The 19,558-nt window shown below is 54.7% G+C and overlaps 3 protein-coding genes across 3 annotated transcripts; 2 read left to right on the top strand and 1 right to left on the bottom strand.

Moving 5' to 3' along the window:
- The first annotated feature begins 7,417 nt into the window (after positions 1-7,417).
- Positions 7,418-12,880, top strand: CLPP (caseinolytic mitochondrial matrix peptidase proteolytic subunit). Its single transcript, XM_036120666.2, has 6 exons — positions 7,418-7,654; positions 7,755-7,826; positions 8,369-8,465; positions 9,248-9,435; positions 10,359-10,464; positions 12,514-12,880. The coding sequence occupies exons 1-6, from the start codon at positions 7,469-7,471 to the stop codon at positions 12,684-12,686; spliced, it is 822 nt and encodes a 273-aa protein (XP_035976559.1). The 5' UTR covers positions 7,418-7,468; the 3' UTR covers positions 12,687-12,880.
- A 2,197-nt stretch (positions 12,881-15,077) lies between these two features.
- On the top strand, positions 15,078-16,762 carry ALKBH7 (alkB homolog 7, RNA demethylase). The gene is made up of 4 exons (XM_036120667.2): positions 15,078-15,332; positions 15,968-16,141; positions 16,230-16,354; positions 16,534-16,762. Exons 1-4 carry the CDS (start codon positions 15,129-15,131, stop codon positions 16,694-16,696), a joined length of 666 nt encoding a protein of 221 aa, XP_035976560.1. The 5' UTR covers positions 15,078-15,128; the 3' UTR covers positions 16,697-16,762.
- A 257-nt stretch (positions 16,763-17,019) lies between these two features.
- Positions 17,020-17,768, bottom strand: PSPN (persephin). Its single transcript, XM_036120668.2, has 2 exons — positions 17,413-17,768; positions 17,020-17,327 (listed from the first exon to the last, which is right to left on the bottom strand). The coding sequence occupies exons 1-2, from the start codon at positions 17,543-17,545 to the stop codon at positions 17,020-17,022; spliced, it is 441 nt and encodes a 146-aa protein (XP_035976561.1). The 5' UTR covers positions 17,546-17,768.
- Between the last annotated feature and the right edge of the window lie 1,790 nt (positions 17,769-19,558).

The raw sequence follows: 19,558 nt of genomic DNA, 5'->3' as shown, positions 1-19,558 counted from the left end.
GTTCTCAACCAAGGGCGATTCTGCCTCCAATGGGCACTTGGCCATATCTGGAGACATTTTTGGTTGTCACAACTTGGTGCTGATGTTGGGGAGTGGTTCTATTAGCATTGAGTGGGTGGAAACCTGAGATGCTGCTCAATATCCTACACTGCACAGGCAGACCCCATGACCAAGAATGGTCTGGCCCCAAGTGCCAATAGTACCAAGATTGAGAAACCCTGGTCTATGTAGATACTAAAATCATTAAGAATTACGCCCAGAGAAGTGTTTGACAAAGGAAAGATAAACCAGGACATACAATTGTGAAGGAATGAGAGGACATCACCTAGGTCTAATAGATAAACAAGCAAGATAAATAAGCTGTGGGTATTGTTTGGTGACCTGAGATTCAAAGCTGCAGAGTTTCAGAGAAGAGTTAGAAGCCATGATGGAGGAAGGGCGCCTACCTCACCCCAAGGGGCACAAGGGTGTGAGGAGCTGGGAGAGAAAACAGCCATGACCTAGAGGCTCACAGTCCTTGGGGGAGAGCCAAGCTTCTGTTGGGGGAGAAGGTAAAGAGCATGTTTTGTCAAGAGGTTGAGAATACAGGAAATTTTGTTTAGGAAGGATTGTGATTTCCTGAGGGCACAATTGAAACATTTCAAGATTTGAGGAGGACTACTAAAAAAAATGAAAAGGCATACCATTAACTGGAAGAAGATATTTGGAATACTTACATCTCACAAAGGGCTTATTGCCAGAATATACAAAGAACTCTTGCAACTCAATAATAAGAAGACAAATGACAAGGGGCTCAGAACAGACACTTCACCAAAGAAGACACAGAGATGGCCAAAAGGCACATGAGAAGATACGTAAAATCATTAGTCATTGGGGAATTGAGCATTAAAACCACAAGGATATACCATTACACACCCATTGGATGAACGAAGATTTTTAAAACAACAACCTGTCTCTAGAAAGTGACGTAGAGGATGTGGAGTAGCTGGAACTCTCATTCATCTCCGGTGGATGTGTAAAATGGTGGAACCACTTTGGAAAATGATGGGCAGTTTTCTCAAAAGTTAAATCCTTCCATACGATCCAGCCATTCCACTTGATACTTACCCAAGAGAAGCAAAAATGTATGCTTGTGCAAAGTTTTGTACACAGATGTTCAGAGCAACTTTACTTACAACAGCCCAAACTGGAAGCAACCCAAATGTTCATCACCTGGTGAATGGATAAATTCTAGTAGCTAGTACATCCATGCAATGAAAAGGAATGAATCAATGCATGTACACAATAGCACAGTGAATTTCAAAACATTATGGTGAATGAAAGAAGCCAGTCTCCAAAGACTATATACTATATGATTCCATTTTATGAAAGTCTAGTTAGGGGAAATCTAATCTAGAGAGACAGAAAATTGGACCAATGATTGGGGATGAGATGGGAGGGGGGTTGATTGCAAAGGGACCTAAGGGATCTTTGGGGGGTCTTGGAAATGTTCTCTATCTTGACTGTGGCAGTCATTATAAGGTTTTGTCAAAACTCATCAAATTGTACATTACAAACATTATACTTCAATAGAGTGGGCTTTAAAACAAGATGTACAGGGAAGGAGAAGGGAGAAAAATAGAGGTGTACAGAGTTGTGATCTTTGAATTATGAAGTCTACATTATCTAATTACCTGCTTGTTTTCCCCCTTAGATATTACATCAAGGGAATAAAAATGGTGGTATCTTGGAGTATCCAGGCTATACCTACTGAGAAGGGGCTCAGTAGGAACTTTCTAGATCTTAAACAGGGTGATGGTTACACAGGTGTACATCTACGTAAAAAAAAAAAGTCATTGGGCTATACAGTTAAGATGTATGAACTTTACTGAGTGTATGTTATATTCCAATAATTTTTAAAAATTATACCATGGAACTCTTTTGATGTCAACAAAAATGAACATACAACATCATTTTTATTTCTGACACCCCATTTAAATGACCTCCCTCTCCACTAAAATGGCTCCCCAAAGCATTTGATCCTTCTGAAACTGATGGCAGACCTCAACAGCCTATGCCTCTGCCAGATCAAGCTCTTCTGCTTGATCCATTGTTTTCCTTGGACCTGTGACTGCCCCCCTCCCACTCCTCTCCTAATTCTCTGACTGGCAGGCCCTCCTTGGTCTCCTCTCACTTCAACCCATTCCTGTGGCAGGGGTGGGGAGGGAGAATCTCACCTGCTCCATGCTCCCTGGGTGCCAGAATTACAGAATCATCAGCTCTGGGCAAACTTGCAGGATTGAGCCCACTGGACTAGCCAACATATTTTGGTGCCACGAAGAAGGAGAAATGAAGTGTGTCTCCCAAGTTTTTTTAGTATGAGCAAATGTAAGGGTGGAAAGAGCAATGCTTTGATGTGGGAGAGAAGATCAGTAATTCCTCTCAAACATGTTCATTTTGGTGCCTAATTAGACATCCCAGGAGAGGTGAGAGGGAGGGAGGTCTGGAGCTTGGGAGAGATATCTGGGTGCGAGACACCAATCTGGGAAGCATCAGATATGTGGGTATTTAAGGCCAAGAGACCAGAGGAAATTATCGAGGGGGTATGGATAAAGATGAGGGTACAGGACTGAGGCCAAGGGCTCTCCAAGGCAGGGAGTCTCTTTAAAAGACAAATCTGGGGGCGCCTGGTGTGGATCAGTCAGTTAAGCATCTGCCTTTGGCTCAGGTCATGATCCCAGGGTCCTGGGATCAAGCCCGGCATCGGACTCCCTGCTGAGCAGGGAGTCTGCTTCTCCTTCTTCCTCTGCCCTTCTCCCCTACTCATGCTTGCTCTCCTTCTCTTGCTCTCTCTCAAATAAATAAATAAAATCTTTAAAAAAAATAAAAGACAAATCTGATAAGAAAAAAAATTCATCACAATGAAGACATCCGTCAACTAGGAACTGGTTAAAAACACATATATTTAACATATATGTATATACTATATATATACATATATATATATATATATATATATATATATATATATATATATATATGTAATGGAATGCTATGTAGCCAAAAAAAAAGCAGAGGGGTGGGCAGCAGCCTTCCTTCAAGACTGGCTGGCATGCACCCTATGCCTCTTCTTCTTTCCCTACCTCCATCCGGCTTCTTGGAATGAAAATGTGCCAGGTGAAGCCCCATTTTGGATTCTGGAGACCCTAGAAATGGCTAAGGTATGAGCCAGAAGAAGGTTTCTGGAGACTTCATGGTACAGAGCCACCCCCCACCATGGGTGCCAATCTCCAGACTGTTACTTGGAGAGAAAGACATTCCTATCTTGTCTAAGTCACTGGCACTTTGGGGTTACCCTCTGTCACATCATACCTAACTAATAAACCCTGGATCAGAGTAGGCAATCAGTAAATACCAGTAAAGGACACCTGGGTGGCTCAGTCGGTTAAGCATCTGCCTTCAGCTCAGGTCATGATCTCGGGGTCCTGGGATCGAGTCCCATATCAGGCTCCCTGCTCAGCGGGGAGTCTGCTTCTCCCTCTCCCTCTGCCTGCTACTCCACCTGCTTGTGCTCTCTCTGTCAAATAAACAAATTAAATCTTTAAAAAAAAAAGTAAATACCAGTAATATTCCACAATATCATACATGATAATTTTTTAAAGATTTTTAAAATTTATTTTTGAGAGAGAGAGAGCAAGCATGAGCAGGGGGAGGGGAAGAGGGAGCAGCAGACTCCCCACTGAGCAGGGAACCCGGACCCCAGGATCATGACCTGAGTAAAAGGCAGATGCTTAACCAACTGAGCCACCCAGGTGCCCTTGATAATTTTTTTAATTTAAAATTTTAATGATTTAATCAGCCCCCTCTTTTTGGACACTTCCAATTCTTTGCTAATGTAAGTGTGGTAGACTGTCTCCAAGGATGGCCACCATCAATTTTTTCCATTCCATGGGCCCCTGACACAACTCACACCGAGAGTCAATGTCCCCTTTCCCTCCCCTTGAATTTTGGTTTGGCCATGTGGCTTGTTCTGACTGACAGAATGTGGCAAAGACCTGCCACGTGACTTGCAGGCCAAGCTTTTAAGAAGACAAGTAGCTTCTGCCTCTTCTGTCTTGGGAGCCAGTTGTCATGTGAGATGCAAAGACCACCGTACCGTGAGGAAGCCCAAGCAGCCACATGGTGGGAGAGAGATGCCCAGCCAGCTGAGGTGAGGCTCCTGATAGGACTGCAGAATGTTCATGTGGATATTCCAGCCCTAGCAAACCCCACATAGAGAACAATCATAGAAGCTCAGGCCAGACTCCCCAGTTGTAAGAAGTAATAAGCTGGGGCTGTTTGAAACCCCTAGGTGTATGGGATTATTTGTTACACATCACTAGCTAACTGAAACAACAGAGTGTATAAACAGATCTGCCATAGATGGCCTTATGGCCAACTCTTGGTGCTCACCTTTGATCATTTCCTAAAAAGGAGTAACTAGAGGGGCGCCTGGGTGGCTCAGTTGGTTAAGCGACTGCCTTCGGCTCAGGTCATGATCCTGGAGTCCTGGGATCGAGTCCCGCATCGGGCTCCCTGCTCGGCGGGGAGTCTGCTTCTCTCTCTGACCCTCCCCCTCTCATGCTCTCTCTCTCTCTATCTCATTCTCTCTCTCAAATAAATAAATAAAATCTTTAAAAAAAAAAAAAAAGGAGTAACTAGAAGTAGACTATGTGAATCTGAGACGTGGTGTCAAGTTTGTTTCCAGAGAAGTTGTCGCGATATGGGTGAGCTGTTTACGTGATTATCCATCTGCGCACAGCCTCTTCAGTCCTTGGTTTTCCATTTCTTTTCTTAATTTTCAATTTCTATCCATTTCAACAGGCCTGTTCTGCATACATCTAAGAACCGATAACAATGATCAGAGCTTCTCTCTGACCACAGAGTAATAACCTGAAACTAGTAGGATGGACTGATTTTGTAGCCAAGAGTCAAAATATTCCCCCTCCATCCCTCCCGTCCTACCTACTAACGTGGATTCATTCACGGAGAACATACTGTGCTAACAAAGTTGGCAAGAATAAGGCACACGTTAACTACCTGAGCGCCTACGATGTGCCAGTCACTGTTCAAAAGTTGCCTTTTTTTAAAAAAAGATTTTATTTATTCATTTGACAGAGAGAGAGCACAAGCAGGGGGAGCAGCAGAGGGAGAGGGAGAAGCAGACTCCTGCTGAGCAGGGAGCCCAACACGGGACTCGATCTCACAACCCTGAGATTGTGACCTGAGCCGAAACCAAGAGTTGGACGGTTAACCGTCTGAGCCAGCCAGGTGCCCCTTGGACGGCCATTAAACACGACAAAGGTTCCAGAGCAGGCCTGGGATATCAGCAAGGGGAATCAGGGAAGACTTCTCTAAAGGGGTGACGTTTGAGGGGGGATTTGTATGTCAGGAAGGAGCTAGATTCAGGAAGAGGATGCAAGCAAAGCCCAGGTGCCTGCTTGGGGCTTGGTGTGTTTGAGGGACAGAAAGCTGGCTGGTGTCACCGCTGGAGCCAAGTGGGGAAGGGAGCGTGGAAGTAGGTGAGGGAAGAGGTCAGCGTGGGTGACAGGGAGCCAAGGGGAGGGCTTCAGTCCGGGGAGGGATATGGTAAGCTTTCTCAGCTTGCTGAATGAAGAAGTAACCCCGGGACACAAGGGAGAAGCTGGAACACACATGGGGCTGTTACTGACGGTGGTAACCAGCACGGAGGAGGTGAAAAGTAGTTGAACTCTGGACAGGTAGAGCAGGTGAAACAAAGGGAGGCAGTGAGGTCAGGGGGCGTGGGGGAGTGCTGGGGGAGGGACTGCGGTAGCCGCTGACGGCCCACCCTTCTCCCCAGGGCAGGGCAGGAGCTCAGGGCCCTAGGGGAACCAGCTGGGCAGGGCTACCCACCTGACTCACAGCAGAAACTGGGACAGCCCACCCACCTCCACAGTCCCCACCGGGGAATGCCACGCCCCGGGGCCGAACACTGGCTCCCCGCACCCCCAACACCTGTCAGTGACACCTAGATCTAGGCCTTCATGCGGGAGTGCCTCCAAGGCCTCCTCCAAGCTCTTCTACTTCCAGGTCTTTCTCTCAGTCCTGCCCTGATTCCATAAGGCAGGAGTGTCCGTGTCCTGTTCTCTCTCCCCAGCAGACGGGGGTCCGCTGTGAACACAGAGGGTACAAAAACTACCCTTCTCTAGGGCACCCAGCATCAGTGTGAGGGTCCAGCATTTAGGCTCTGTCTGCCTGGTGAACTCCTACCTATCTGTCAAAACCCACCTCAAAAGGACCCTCCTAAGGGAGGACTTCTTGGACCCCGGTGGTTCCTCGCTAACACGATCAATAATTAAAACCCACCACTAGCGAATACAAACTGAGCACTTACCATCTGAGGGCCTTACAGCAGCCCTAGGCTGTATGTTATCATTATCCCTATTTACAGATGGAAAACGGAGGCTCAGGGACACATGACTAGTAAGTAATGGGGACCAGATTTGAACTCGGGGGACTTCAATATGCTGCTTCAGCAGCAGGTCTCTTTAAATCCTTCCCTGTGAGATTGGTTTGATCATTGCCATCTTCCAGATGAGAAACTTCAGGCTCAGAGAGGGTTAAACAATGCACCTAAGATCACACAGCACTTCATGGGTTGAGCCAGCTTGGCAGGTTGGGCAGCTGCCTCTAAAGCTCTCAGCTCTTAACTTTCCTCCCTTATCACCTCTTGGTTCAAAGTGTAGTTGATAAGCATCTGTTTGTGTGCCAGGCACCATTCTAGGCTCTGGGGACACCTGTAAGAAGGCAGCATTTGAGCGGATTTGGAGGAAAAGAGGGGTCCCAAACATTAGCAAGAGCCTTCCTACTTCCATCCTTTTGCCCATTCTTATCCTGCCAGCAATGTCTTTCCCCACCTAACAAACTCCTATCCATCCTTCAAAACCCAGCTCCAATACTCACTCCTCCTAGGAAACCTTTCCACACAGATCTCCCAGGCAGAGTCTGCAACACCCATCCTTGGGCTCCCACAGCCTGGGGTCCATAGATGAATGGAAAGGTCTCCGTAGGAGTTAGCCCCACCAAGCTGGAAGCTCGGCTAGGCCCCAGCCCAGTGGGCACAATGGAGATGATTTTTATTTACTTATATTATTATTATTATTAAAGTAAGCTTTAGCCCAATGTGGGGCTTGAACTCACAACCCCCAGATGCTGTCGCACATTCCACCGACTGAGCCAGTCAGGCGCCCCTGGAGCTGATTTTTAAATTAAGGAATAACCAATTCTTTGGGAAGAGGACTAGAACTCGCCGCAGTAAAGACCCCCCGCCTCCACCCCCTTCGGGCTCCGCCCCTTCCTCGCCCCGCCCCTAAGCATGCCAGTCCAGCTCCCGGGACGTGGGCGGCCGGTGAGCATGCGCCCTAGACGCAAAGCACACCGGGAGTTGTAGTTCCGCCATCGGACGGAAGCCGGGACGGACTGCGGCGGGATGTGGCCCGGAATATTGGTTGGGGGGGCCCGGGTGGCGGCAGGTAGGTCCCCCGCGCTGGGGCCTCGCCTGGCCGCCCGGTTCTCCCCGCGGCGGACGCCCAAGACCGGCCTGGCCCTGCAGCGGAGCCTGCACGCGACGGCGGCCCGGGCTCTCCCGCTCATTCCCATCGTGGTGGAGCAGACGGTACAGCGGCCGCGGGAACTCGGCCCCGGGTGGGAGTCGGGGGTCTCGGGGCCGGGGGCACGGCCGGCCCCTGACCCTCACCGCCATCTTTCTCCCCCAGGGTCGCGGCGAGCGCGCCTATGACATCTACTCGCGGCTGTTGCGGGAGCGCATCGTGTGTGTCATGGGTCCGGTGAGTGCCCCGCCGGGCTCCTCCCCTGTGCCTGCCCAGACCCGACGCGCCCCTCCTCCTCGAACCCCCTTGAACTCTTGACCCTTCCCCCTTGACCTTACTGCCAGAGCTCTGCCCTGGTCCGAGTCTGACACCCCACTTCCTGGGCACATAAGCCTTCAGCCCCCTCTTCTGGCCCCCACCCCCCACCCCCACCCCTTCTTCAAACTCTCTGCTTTTCCCTTCCCGATCTCTGACTCCCTCCCTTACCAGTGATTCTCCTCCCCATTCCTGGCTCTGATCCCTCTCTCCAACCCTCCTGACCCCTTCCCTTCCTTGCCCTGAGCCCACTGACTCCCCCCTTCCTGTGCCCAACCCCCCGTGGGGCCCTACCACCCCTCACCACCTCCCCTCCCTGGTCCTGAGTTCTCCGCAGCCGTCTTACTTGGGCTGTGACACCCGTCCTTGTTCCCTGACTTCATCCCCAGCCACCTCCCAGTTGCTTCCATTAGCCCCTCCTTACCCCCCAGCTGCGCCAGCCCACCCTCCCTGCTTACTTGCAGATCGACGACAGTGTCGCCAGCCTGGTTATCGCGCAGCTGCTCTTCCTGCAGTCGGAGAGCAACAAGAAGCCCATCCACATGTACATCAACAGCCCCGGTGAGCAGAGCCTTCCCTGGGGCCAGGGCCGCTTCCTGGGACACTCCAGGTGACTCAGGGGACAGAGAACCCCCCCGCATCAGGAACATTCTCCCTCTGGAGGAAGAAAGGGTGCTGAGCTTCCTTCAGAATCCCCAAACGGTCTCCAAACCTCCAAAAGTCGCCTGTTCCTTGCTTTTAAGTCTAGGTTCACAAACGGGCAGCTGAGCCTGTCTCCTTGATTCCACACATAACATTTTACCAACCTGACCTGGTGGTCAGCATTTTAAAACTGGTAGCTGCCACCACCGGCTGGTCCCCCTCCCAAAAGAGAATGGCTCATCTTGACTGAGTGCCGACTGTGCCCTGTACTTTAAGCGTTTTATAGGCACTGAACTCATCCGGTCCTCGTGGCAGCTGCCGGTGGTAGGTAGTGTTCAGTGATCCCCGGTCTGCCGGAGACACCGTGGCCGGGAGGCTGGGTAGCTTGCCCAAGGTCACACCGACGACATTGCCAGGACAGGCTGGCTCCAGAGCTTCCCTTTCGGCCACCACTCTCCCCGACTTCCACTTTCTCTTGAAACTCTGACAGATCTGGTCCGCCCTGGGCCCATGAGCACAGGTGCTAACAGTCAGCTCACTCTGGAGCATGCGCTCTCCTCTTTGCCCCCACTTAGTTCGTGTGACCCGTTGCTGGGGGCTGCCTCTACACAAGCCCTCCCCAAGGCCAGGGGCTTCGCTAGGGAAAGGATGCAGGGAGGACAGCACAGCCCCTCACTCCCCCCCTGCTCCCCCCCCCGCAGGAGGCATGGTGACCTCGGGCCTGGCCATCTACGACACGATGCAGTACATCCTGAACCCCATCTGCACGTGGTGCGTGGGCCAGGCCGCCAGCATGGGCTCCCTGCTTCTGGCCGCCGGCACCCCGGGCATGCGCCACTCACTACCCAACTCCCGCATCATGATCCACCAGCCCTCCGGGGGTGCCCGGGTGAGTGCCGGCCCCATGTAGGCTGCTTTGGGATGGGGGGTGCTGTCCGGACAGGAGGACTGACTGGGTAGAAGTCACGGGGGAGTGTCAGTGTTTGAAATATGGGTTTTACGATGATTCATGTACGGTGAGGCCATCTGATCAGGAAAGGACTGCCTTGGGAAGATGGTTTGTTACTCACAGTTCCCAAGGCGGGGCGGGGGCAGGGGGCACGCATGTGGGAAGCACCAGGGTCACTCCAGAGGCAGAGAGCGGGGGTGGGGGTGGGGGGTGGTGGGGAGTGGACAGGGAATTTACTGTGGTTTCTGCAGGAAGGAGCAGTGAGGCAGGGCCAGCAGGCTCAGGACTGGCTAGTTTGAATGATCTCAGCAGGCTCAGGGGGGTCGGGGCAGGGGACAGTGGCCCTGAGTATGAGAACCCCACGGAGGAGGTGGTTGAGGGCGCGCACACTGATGGCTGGTTTGCCCGTGAAAACTCATGGCTGAGCTGGAGCTGTAGCTCTCCAGGAATCCGCTTGCCCTGGGAGGGGCGAGGCTCCACATTGCAGAAAATGCAGTTAATACAGGAAGCCTTGGGGCGCCTGAGTGGCTCAGCCGGTTAAGCTCTTGATTTTGGCTCAGGTCATGGTCTCGGGGTCACCGGATCGAGCCCTGCATTGCATCAGGCTCCCTGCTCAGCGGGGAGTCTGCTTCTCCCTCTCCCTCTGCCCCTCCCCCCACCTCTCTCTCTCTCAAATGAATAGATAAAATCTTAAAAAAAAATACAGGAAGACTTCCTGTATTTTGGGGGCTAAGATGCAGCGGGGTGTGCAGGGCCTCGAGAAGCCCTGCTCACCTGTCTGAACAACCTCTCTAGCCTCCCTGTGAGTGGCTGATGCTCATTCTGACCTTCTCCCTCTTACCCGCCCCTGGGCCGCCCCCCAGGGCCAAGCCACAGACATTGCCATCCAGGCAGAGGAGATCATGAAACTCAAGAAGCAGCTCTACGGCATCTACGCCAAGCACACCAAACAGAGCCTGCAGGTGATCGGTGAGTGCCCCTGCCCCGGGCGGACCCCCGCCTGCCCACCTTTATTTTAACCAACACACACATACGTGGCAGGCCTTGTGACACTCAGGGCTGGACCATCCTCCGTCCTGGCCGCTGTGGGACGTGGAGCAGCGTCCCTGGCTGCTGACCACCGGATGCCAGTAGCACCTTCTGTTTGTGACGACCGAAGCTGCCTCCCAGTGTCCCCCGGGGGGCAGAATCACCCCCAGTGGAGATCCCCTGTCCTGAGCACTTTAAAAAGACCAATCAGCAGAATCTTGGTGAAAACTTCCTTGAAACAAGTCAAAGGTTTGAACGCGGTCCTCAGTAAAGAATATTCCAAATGGCCGAGAAGTATAAGAAAAGCTGCTCATCATCTTTAGTGATGATATTTAAAAATGGCATCATTAGGGGCGCCTGGCCGGCTCAGTCAGGAGAGCACGTGACTCTTGATCTCAGGGTCGGGAGTTCAAGCCCCACGTTGGGCATGGAGACTACTCAAAAATAAATAAATTAATAAATAAATAAAATTTATTTATTAAAAATAAAATAAGGTGCCTGGGTGGCTCAGTTGGTTAAGTGACCGCCTTCAGCTCAGGTCATGATCCTGGAGTCCCGGGATCGACTCCCGCATCAGGCTCCCTGCTCCATGGGAAGCCTGCTTCTCCCTCTGACCCTACCCCCTCTCATGCACTCTCTCTCTCAAATAAATAAATAAAATCTTTAAAAATATATACATATATTTTTAAAGATTTATTTATTTTATTTTATTTTATTTATTTTTTTAAAAGATTTTATTTATTTATTTGACAGAGAGAGACACAGCGAGAGAGGGAACACAAGCAGGGGGAGTGGGAGAGGGAGAAGCAGGCTTCCCGCTGAGCAGGGAGCCCGATGCGGGGCTCGATCCCAGGACCCTGGGATCATGACCTGAGCCGAAGGCAGACGCTTAACGACTGAGCCACCCAGGCGCCCCTAAGATTTATTTATTTTAGACAGTACGTGGGGGGAGGGGCAGAGGCATAGGGAGAGAGAAATCCAAGCAGACTCCACACTGACCGTGGAGCCCGACATGGGCTCGATCTCACGGCCCTGAGATCATGACCTGAGCTGAAACCAAGAGTTGGACACTTAACCAACTGTGCCACCCAGGTGCCCCTTGCCCATCTATTTTTTTTTTAAAATAACATCATTAGTCTTTAGAGAAAGTCCAGTTAAGGCCGCAGTGAGATGCCATTTCAATCCATTAGAACAGCTAAAATCTAAAACCCAACACCCAGTGCCAGTGAGAATGTGGGGCAGCTGGAATGCTCACCCTCAGCAGGCGGGACTGAGGATGGCAGCACCGTTCTGGAAAGCCATCTGACACTCCCAGCTCAGGCTCGGAATGCCCCAAAATGCCACGGTTCCCCCGCTCCGCATGTAACCAAGAGAAGGGAGTGCTCGTGTCCACCAACGCTGCGGACAGGAACGCGGACGGCCGCCCTGTGTGTAGGAGCCCCACGCTGGGAGACACCCCCGTGCCCAACAGCAGCAGGACGGGCGCCTCGGTGCGTTGTTTACGCCGTGGAATCCCACACGGCAATGACAGAGACCTGTCCACGGCGACCCACAGCAGCCGGGCTGAATCTCGGAAACATATTGCCGAGTGGGAAAAAGGAGTAAATACTCTGTGATTCCACATATTTAAACACAAAAAGAAGCAGGCTTATTTATGCCATCAGGCCACCGTTAGGCTAGCGATTACTGTTGGGCCGGAGGAGTCAGTGACCGGAAGCAGGCTCGAGCAGGGGGCGGTCGGGGGCCCGGGTGCTGGCCATGCGGGTTATGCTCCGTCTGAAATTCACACTGTCTGCTTGCCATCTGGGTGTATATTAGACATCAATAACCAGTAAAAAAAAAATGGAAATGGGTATTTTACCGATGGGGAAACTGAGGCACCAAGAGGGGAAGGCCAGGGTCATCCAGCGAAGAAGTGGCAGAACGGGGACCCCAGCCTGGCCCCAGGTCTCCGCCTTTAACCCCACACATCCTTGCTTCCCCTGGCAGAGTCGGCCATGGAGAGGGACCGCTACATGAGCCCCATGGAGGCCCAGGAGTTTGGCATCTTAGACAAGGTTCTGGTCCACCCTCCCCAGGACGGTGAGGACGAGCCGGAGCTCGTGCAGAAGGAGCCCGCGGCGGTGGTGGCGGCCGCAGAGCCCGCCCCAGCAAGCCTCTGAGAGCTGGACCTCACCCTCCAGAGGAAAGTCGGGGGAGCCAGGCGCCAGTCAGACGCTGGAGCCACAGCCCTGCCCACCCCACGCTGCTGAGCCTGGAAGGGCCCCGTGAGGAACTCTGGGTTTGGGGCTGCCCCTCGGGGCAGGTATCTTGAATGAGACACTGTGATTTTCAATTAAATCTTTGTAGTCTTTGATCCCCATCTGTGTCACCTTCCCTGCCTGCTCCACCGTGGCACGCACACGTGTGCCCTGCACGAGGCCTCTTCTGCTTTCACCGTGACCCTGAGGCTCTGACCTTCCGAGCCGTAACTGCAGCCAACTCTCCTGAACAAATAGGACATTTCAGGCACTGTTCTAGAGGTCACGACATATCGTGAAGAAAACAAAAATCCCTGTCTTCAAAGAACTTCTTCTTAAGGAGGTAGACAGTTTTTGAAAAAGCAGGGAAAGAGGTATGCAGTGTGTGTGAGAGAGAGAGAGAGAGAGAGAGAGAGAGTTACAGCTTTCGATGGGGTGGCCAGTGAAGGCCTTGCTGGGAAGGTGATGCTTGAACAAGGTTTAAGGTGAGAGAGGGACAGAGCAGTCCAGGCAGTGGGCATAGCAAGTGCAAAGGCCCTGTGGCAGGACTGTGGCTGCCATGTGGGAGGGGCCCCTGAGGACGCTCGTGGCTGAAGTGGAATGGCAGGGGGACAGTGGAGAGATGAGAACAGAAAGGAAGGAGGACAGACCTTAAAAGGCCTGGTAGATCTGAGCAAGGAGGGAGATGAGCCATGGAGGGTTCTAAGAAGAATGACAAGCAGGAACTGTGGCTTCCATGGAGTACTGGGAGGACTGCAGCCAGCGTGGAAACCGGAGACCAGTTCAGAGACTTGGAATAATCAGATGAAGGCTGGCGGCCCCAGCTGGGTGGCCAGGAGAGGTCAGATTCTAGCCAGGTTTTAAGGCAGAGCTGACAGGTGGAACGGCTGCAGGGAGGCGCAGGTGTGGGGGCAGGGGATCAGGAGTCGAGTCTGGACACGTTACTTCTGGTGTTTGACGTGCCTCAGACATCCCAGGGGATGGATAAATCTGGGGTGAGGGTTGGGAATGAAAATGGAAAAGACATCATCGGTATGTCGGTAAATTAGCAGTCAGGCTGAGAACCGGCTGCTGGATCTGGAGGGGCACTTTCAGTGCTGCGGGGGCCAAAAGCCAGCCTGGAGTGCACCCAGAGGGAAGGGGCGGGAAGACATGGGAGCTGGACACCTTTTTCAAGGAATTTCATCGTATAAGGAGAGCAGAGAACCTGTGGCTGTCCCTGGAGGGGTCGTGGGGTCAATATTCCAACATGTATTTCTAAAAAGATAAATCTTTAAAAAGACCACCAGAATACCATTTGCAAACCTAAAAAAAACAATACTTAACTATTGTCACATATTCAACCAGTGTCCAAATCTCCCTGGTTACCTCTATGTTTTTAGTTTGTTCGAATCAGCATCGAAATAGGGTGCACCTTGCAACTGGTAGGTATATCCCAAAGTCTCTTTTAACTGTGGGTTTTCCCCTTAATCTCTCTCTCAATCTCTCCCTCTTTTTCTTCTCTTTCCTTGAAATTCACTCTCTTTTCTCGGGGACCTTCCATCTGAATTTTGATGATTGGATCAGGACGGGCTGTGACCTCCGTCCTTGATATTTCCTGTGACTTGAGGTATAAACCTAGATAAGTCTGATCAGATTCAAGTTCCATTTTTGGCAAGTGACCTCTTAGGTGGAGGTGCGCACGTCCATCAGGAGGCGCCCAAAGTCTCGTGGTCCCTCATTTTGTGATGTTAGGGGCAGATAACAATCCGTGTCTAGATCCACTAAATGTTCCAATAAGGGCAGCAAAGTGGTGCTCTGTCAATTCTACGCTTAAAGGAAGAGGAGGGTTTTTTTGTTTTTTACTCATGAGGTGGGAGCCAGCCTGTTTGTACACGGGTGGGAATGAGCCAGTTGAGAGGGGGCATGGGTGATGCTTGGCTTCAACCTTTGACCCCAACCTCTAACTTGGCCCCACCCCATGATCATGGCCTTGATGTCACTACCCTGAACCCCGTGCCCTTGACCCCTTCCTCTCAGCCTGAGCGGACTTTTCCCTTAATCTCAAGTCCGGGCCGACTCCACACCCCGGGCCTTGGCCCAAAGCCTCCAATAGCCCCTGGCCCAGAACCCCAGGCGGAATCCCGCCGTCGAGCCCCGCCCCCCGGCCTCCATCATCTATGGCGCCCCACAGCGGGGGAGGAGGTGGGTTCTACGGGGAGCCAATAGCTTGAGAGGGCGAGCCGAGCAGCAACCAGTAGCCTTGGCCGGGAGGCGGGACTCTGGGGAAGGCCAATCACTGAAGGGGCTCGGTGCGGCCACAGCCAATGGCTCGGGGCCGGGGGCGTAGCCCTGACTCCGCTTCCACGACCCGGCTCCGGGGTTATGGCCGGGAGTGGTCGGCTGGCGCTGGGGACGCTACCGGTGCCCGGCTGGGTGCGGGGCTCGGGCCCGGCTGTACTGAGCCGCCTTCGGGACGCGGCTGTGGTGCGGCCAGGTTTCCTAAGCGCGGCCGAGGAGGAGACGCTGAGCCGCGAGCTAGAGCCCGAGCTGCGCCGCCGTCGCTACGAATACGATCACTGGGACGCGGTGAGGCCGGCGGCGCTGGGGGCGGGGCCGCGTGCGGGCGGGGCCTGGAATGACGCTCTGGGCGGGGCTACGGCGGAGGCGGGGCCTGTGGCGTTAAAGGTGGGCGCAGGGGTGGGGCACTGGGTTGTAAGGGGGCTATAGTTGGGGGCGGGGTCTTGATGCCCGGGGGCTTTGCGGGCAGGGAAAGCACTTCGGAGATGAGGGCATGGCCATAGCTGGACGCCGGACCTGGAACTGTAAGGTGTTTAGGGGACAGCAGCAAGGTTGGGGCCGAAACAGGTGTGGAGCGAGACGAGGGACAGTCACCAGTTGGGGGCGGAGACAGAAGACTTGAGTGGGCCGAGACAGACAATATTGACTATTGCGGTGGGCCAGCATTGGGGACAAGCTCTGGGACTGAATTGGAACCTGAAGGCGGGTGCAAAGGAGTAAGGCCAGGCCTAGTAGGACAGGGGTTGGGGTTTGAGACCCAGGATCTTAGGGTAGATAGGACCAAGGTGGTAAGTTGAGGGTGGTGTCAAAGGTCATGCTGGGAAAACCAGTCCTTTGCACTCTGCCCGCCCCCCCGCCCCCCGTGCCTCAGTTTTCCTGTTCCCTCTGGGAGCTTCCTGACGTGACCGAAGCTCCCTGTGTAGGCCATCCACGGTTTCCGAGAGACGGAAAAGTCACGCTGGTCAGAGGCAAGCCGGGCCATCCTGCAGCGCGTGCAAGCAGCCGCCTTTAGCCCTGGCCAGACCCTGCTGTCCCCGGTGCATGTGCTGGACCTGGAACCTCGGGGCTACATCAAGCCGCACGTGGACAGCATCAAGGTGGGCAGAGGCCAGAGCCTTGGAGCTCCCAGCTGGGGGTGGGCCGGCTAGGCCAGAGGCTGACTGGCCACCATGCCCCCTCTTCCAGTTCTGTGGAGCCACCATCGCTGGTCTGTCCCTACTCTCTCCCAGCGTCATGCGGCTGGTGCACACCCAGGAGCCAGGGGAGTGGCTGGAACTCTTGCTGGAGCCAGGCTCCCTCTACATCCTTAGGTACTGCCCAGCCAGGGAGCCCCCCGCCCCAGTAACTCATCAGATGCCCACCTAGCATGTCCAGCACCTTCTCTTTTTCAGCCCTCCCAGCGGACTCGATCATTCCCCCATGGCAGGCAGTCCGCCTGGCGCAGGGGCTGCCCTCAGCCCACGCTGCCACAGCCTGTTTTCTCTTGCAGGGGCTCAGCCCGTTATGACTTCTCCCATGAGATTCTTCGGGATGAAGAGTCCTTTTTTGGGGAGCGTCGGGTTCCCCGGGGCCGACGCATCTCTGTGATCTGCCGCTCCCTCCCTGAGGGGATGGGACCAGGGGAGCCGGGCCAGCCGCCCCCAGCCTGCTGAACCCCAGGCCCTTCCCCCAGCTTCTCGGAGACACCGTGTTTGTGAATAAAGTTGGAGAGTGGACAAGCTCACTGGCTGTTCGCAGGGACCGAGCGGAGCAGGGGCAGCCCAGGAACCACCACCCCCCCCCCCCGCCTCCCCCGCCTCCCCGCACCGGGACCTGAGGAGGTGGGGTCAAGGCACACTGGCTGAACATAGTCCTGCGGCCGCAGCTCCTTTATTATGCTCCTCGTGGCCGGCCCGCAGCCCACCTCCCCTCCGGTCTCCAATAAATAAGTCCGCAGAGCTCCTCGCGGAGCCGCGGGGCCCCAGGCCAGGCGTCCTTAGGCGCCGCAGCTGCAGGCGGCCGCCGAGAGCTGGGGCAGCCGCTGCCAGCGGTGGCGGTCATCGAGAAAGGCCACGTCGGCGTAGCGGGTGGGCCGGCAGCAGGGCCCGCCGTGGGCTCGGCCCTGGCCCCGCAGCCGGGCCAGCGTCAGGCCGTGCTGGGTGCGCGCGCCGCGGGGGCAGCTGCCCGCACAGTAGCGGAAGATGACCGTCTCCTCCGAAGCGTAGCCCAGACCCAGCTCGGCCACAGGTAGGGGCAGGCTCCACAGCTGGCACGGGCTGGCCAGGGCTCGGCGCAGGCGGGCACCTGCGGGGGGCAAGGGGCAGCTGACGGCAAGCGGCGTCTGGGCAGGGAGGAGTTGGGGAGCCACGCGGGGCCCGGGGGTCCTTACCCAGCTGCGTCCTCTGGGTCCCTCGGAGCTCTTCCTCCGCCACCAGAGCACCCCGAGCACCGGGGCCCCTGCTGAGGCCCCGCTGCAGCGACAGGAGCAGCAGAGAGCAGAGTAGGACTCGTCCCATGGCCATCGTGGCGGGCGGGTCGTGGCGGTGGGGACGCCTCGCACCCTCAATTTATCCCCCTGCCGGGGCGGGGGAGATAACCTCTTCATTCCCGCTGCTGTAGCGGCAGGACGACCCCGCATCCTCAGGCCGGTCCTCTGCCCCACCCCCTGTGCCTCTTAAGAGTTAAGTGCTCACCTCCTCCCGGCCCCATCCAGACATTCCGCAGACCCATTTCCGACACCCCCTTCACCCCTGATTTACGAGGGTTGCGGCAGCCAGAGCTGAAGCCAGGGCGGGCCGCGGGGTCCCCCACCCCACCTGCTTTCTGGAAAGAGGTGGGGGGGCACTGAGGACCCACCAGTGGGACCCTCCCCCCACTTAGGGTGTCAGGGCTCTGGGGTCCCCACACCGTGCACCAGGTAGAGGGGGATAGCGGGGAGAGACAGGTCAGCAGGTGGCCAAGCTGAGGGACCTCCTCCATCATGGCTGCCACCTGGAGGATTAAGACATCATGCCCCTGTCTCCGGGCCTGGCTGAGCCGCATCAAAACAGGAAAAGGGAGAGGCCCGGGGACAGCCAAGAACTGGGACACGAGGCTAGGAAGCTCACCCTGCAGGGACTCCTGTCTCTGGAAGGCCCACCTGAGGCCCCTGGGACCTCAGCCCCATCCCGGCATGAGGGCTGGAGGGGAGGGTAAACCCGCAGGGTCTGAGAGGCAGCAACAATTTCCAGTGACTTCCATGCCCAGCCCCTGTGACCTCAGGGAAACGAGGCCCACCCTCACTGTGAAAGGGGGCTAATCAGAGGTTCTGAGGACAGACAGACGGCACGTTTAGTGTTGAACATGCTGCCCGAGTGAGGAGCTTGCGAGAGCAAGCCTTCCTTTGAGGCAAAGGAAGCACGAAGAGCTTGGGCTCGCGCTTTAAGAGGTGCTCGATCCCATGTAGGTCAGACCGGGCGAAAACTCAGGTAGGAGCCTGCAGCCAGGGGGCAAAAACCAGCACATGCCTCCCCACGGCTGGGGGTATGTGTGCGACGCAGGTACACCCCAGGCTGTGGGGAGGGGTGCAAACCCACAGCAGCTGAGCCTTTGCTCTGGAAACTGCCAGTCACCTCCCTCCTCCCCAGGAAAACACGGGCTCGGGAACTCGCCGTACACAGGTGAGCACAGACAGGCTCAGGAGCCGCTTTCCAGGTTAGCAAGACTGGGAGTAACCCAAACTCTGCGTCCTGCTGGCGTGGTTACTGTGGTGCTTGCTGGGACCACCTTCAGACAAAAACTGGCACTTGGCCAAAGTGGCCCAGAATTAAACACTGGCAGGATTTTAAGCCAGATGCTGCTGAACACAAGGCCCTTGCACCTACCCACTGGGGCACGTGGGCCGGCCCGGTTGGGGAGGCCTCAGACCTCAGGCCCGTGGCAGGGAGGCCAGGGGTAAAATCGCCGGGTCAGGGGCAACACTGCTTTCCTGCTGCCCCCAAAAAAGGCCTGGCGGAAGGATGGGGAGGGAGGCTGGATGGACCTGGGACATTCCTAGGAATTAGCCTGTCATCTCTGGCATCTCTGCTTGGCGGCCAAGGGCCTGTGGAACTGGGTGGAGAAGTTTTCCACCCAGGATCCAGCCTCGGGCAAGGCGGAAGCCCCACATCCTGCCCCCCTCCCTCCAGCCGATCACACAGAACAGGGGTTCAAAAGTGGCACCACGGCCAAATTCCATTTCCCTCAATGAAACCGTCCACGAACTCAAAAAGTCTTCCCAAGGCAGAACGCCGGCAACGCGAGATAAAATAAATGCATAACTAAGCTGTTAGAAATAAGGGGAGCCCTAGAAACATCGCTGGAAAGCTGAAAAACAGGGCCCAGGTGCCAACATCAGCAACAAAAGGGTTTGGGATGTCGCGGCCACGTTGGGCCAGAGCCCACCAGCTGAGAACCACCTAACCCGGGCTCAGCCCAGGGCTCCTGGGCCACCTGGGTGGGACGGAGCAAAGGCAAAAAGCACCTGCAGGATTGGCCTGCAAAGCCGACTGCCCAGG

The sequence above is a fragment of the Halichoerus grypus genome, chromosome 1, assembly GCF_964656455.1.
Source record: "Halichoerus grypus chromosome 1, mHalGry1.hap1.1, whole genome shotgun sequence".
Taxonomy (NCBI): Eukaryota; Metazoa; Chordata; class Mammalia; order Carnivora; family Phocidae; genus Halichoerus; species Halichoerus grypus.
The sequence above is the reverse complement of the archived record's forward strand: the minus strand, read 5'-3'. Positions and strand labels throughout refer to the sequence as shown.

Coding starts and splice junctions, on each gene's coding strand:
- CLPP (XM_036120666.2), top strand. CDS start 7,469: ATGTGGCCCGGAATATTGGTTGGGGGGGCCCGGGTGGCGGCAGGTAGG. Junction 7,655..7,754: donor CCATCGTGGTGGAGCAGACG/GTACAGCGGCCG, acceptor TTTCTCCCCCAG/GGTCGCGGCGAGCGCGCCTA. Junction 7,827..8,368: donor TCGTGTGTGTCATGGGTCCG/GTGAGTGCCCCG, acceptor GCTTACTTGCAG/ATCGACGACAGTGTCGCCAG.
- PSPN (XM_036120668.2), bottom strand. CDS start 17,545: ATGGCCATGGGACGAGTCCTACTCTGCTCTCTGCTGCTCCTGTCGCTG. Junction 17,328..17,412: donor GACCCAGAGGACGCAGCTGG/GTAAGGACCCCC, acceptor TGCCCCCCGCAG/GTGCCCGCCTGCGCCGAGCC.
- ALKBH7 (XM_036120667.2), top strand. CDS start 15,129: ATGGCCGGGAGTGGTCGGCTGGCGCTGGGGACGCTACCGGTGCCCGGC. Junction 15,333..15,967: donor AATACGATCACTGGGACGCG/GTGAGGCCGGCG, acceptor CTCCCTGTGTAG/GCCATCCACGGTTTCCGAGA. Junction 16,355..16,533: donor GGCTCCCTCTACATCCTTAG/GTACTGCCCAGC, acceptor TTTCTCTTGCAG/GGGCTCAGCCCGTTATGACT.